Source organism: Bison bison, unplaced genomic scaffold (genome assembly GCF_000754665.1).
Source record: "Bison bison bison isolate TAMUID 2011002044 unplaced genomic scaffold, Bison_UMD1.0 scf7180017845312, whole genome shotgun sequence".
Classification (NCBI taxonomy): Eukaryota; Metazoa; Chordata; class Mammalia; order Artiodactyla; family Bovidae; genus Bison; species Bison bison.
The window spans coordinates 148,785-149,345 of NW_011475885.1; the positions used below are offsets into that span (position 1 = coordinate 148,785).

General features: G+C 60.8%; 1 protein-coding gene across 5 annotated transcripts in view; it reads left to right on the top strand.

The window, feature by feature from the left end:
- TPM1 (tropomyosin 1 (alpha)) overlaps positions 1 to 561 on the top strand; it is a 29,832-nt gene that overhangs the window by 1,208 nt on the left and 28,063 nt on the right. For 4 of the 5 annotated variants that reach the window (XM_010833473.1, XM_010833469.1, XM_010833480.1 and 1 more), the window contains exon 2: positions 176 to 326. In XM_010833473.1, the coding sequence (XP_010831775.1) occupies positions 176 to 326 (151 nt within the window). Of the gene's footprint in view, positions 1 to 12; positions 327 to 561 lie in introns of those variants that run through there. The other variant, XM_010833452.1, reaches the window with a different exon arrangement.

Consider the following 561-nt stretch of genomic DNA (forward strand, 5'->3'; position numbering starts at 1 on the left):
GGTACCCGGGCGCGCGCGGCGCTGCGCACGAATGGCTAACTCTGTCTCTCTCTCTCTCTCTCCCTCCCTGTCTTTCCCTTTCTCTCTCCCGCTGTCCCTGTCCTTCTGGCTCTGTGCACCCACAACCCTCCCTTGCGGGATCACGCTGCCTGCCGCACCCCCCACCCCGTCCCGTCCCCGTCCCCCACGGCCACTCCCAGCTGGAAGATGAGCTGGTGTCGCTGCAAAAGAAACTCAAGGCCACCGAAGATGAACTGGACAAATACTCCGAGGCTCTCAAAGATGCCCAGGAGAAGCTGGAGCTGGCGGAGAAAAAGGCCACCGACGTAAGTGCACGCACACGCTGCCCCCCTCACCTGCTGCCCTTGGGGCCTGCTCTGGGGGTCACCACAGAGGCCAGAGAACCATGGAGGAGGGTCACCTCCTCTTAGCTGGACACGTGCGCACAGCCTGCCATGGCCCAGAGCACTGGATGCTGCCCTCAACTGCTACTGCACACGTTCATTTTTATTTCATCCATTCCTCTCTTTTTTCTCCTTCTTTCCCTCACCCCTGGGGTTG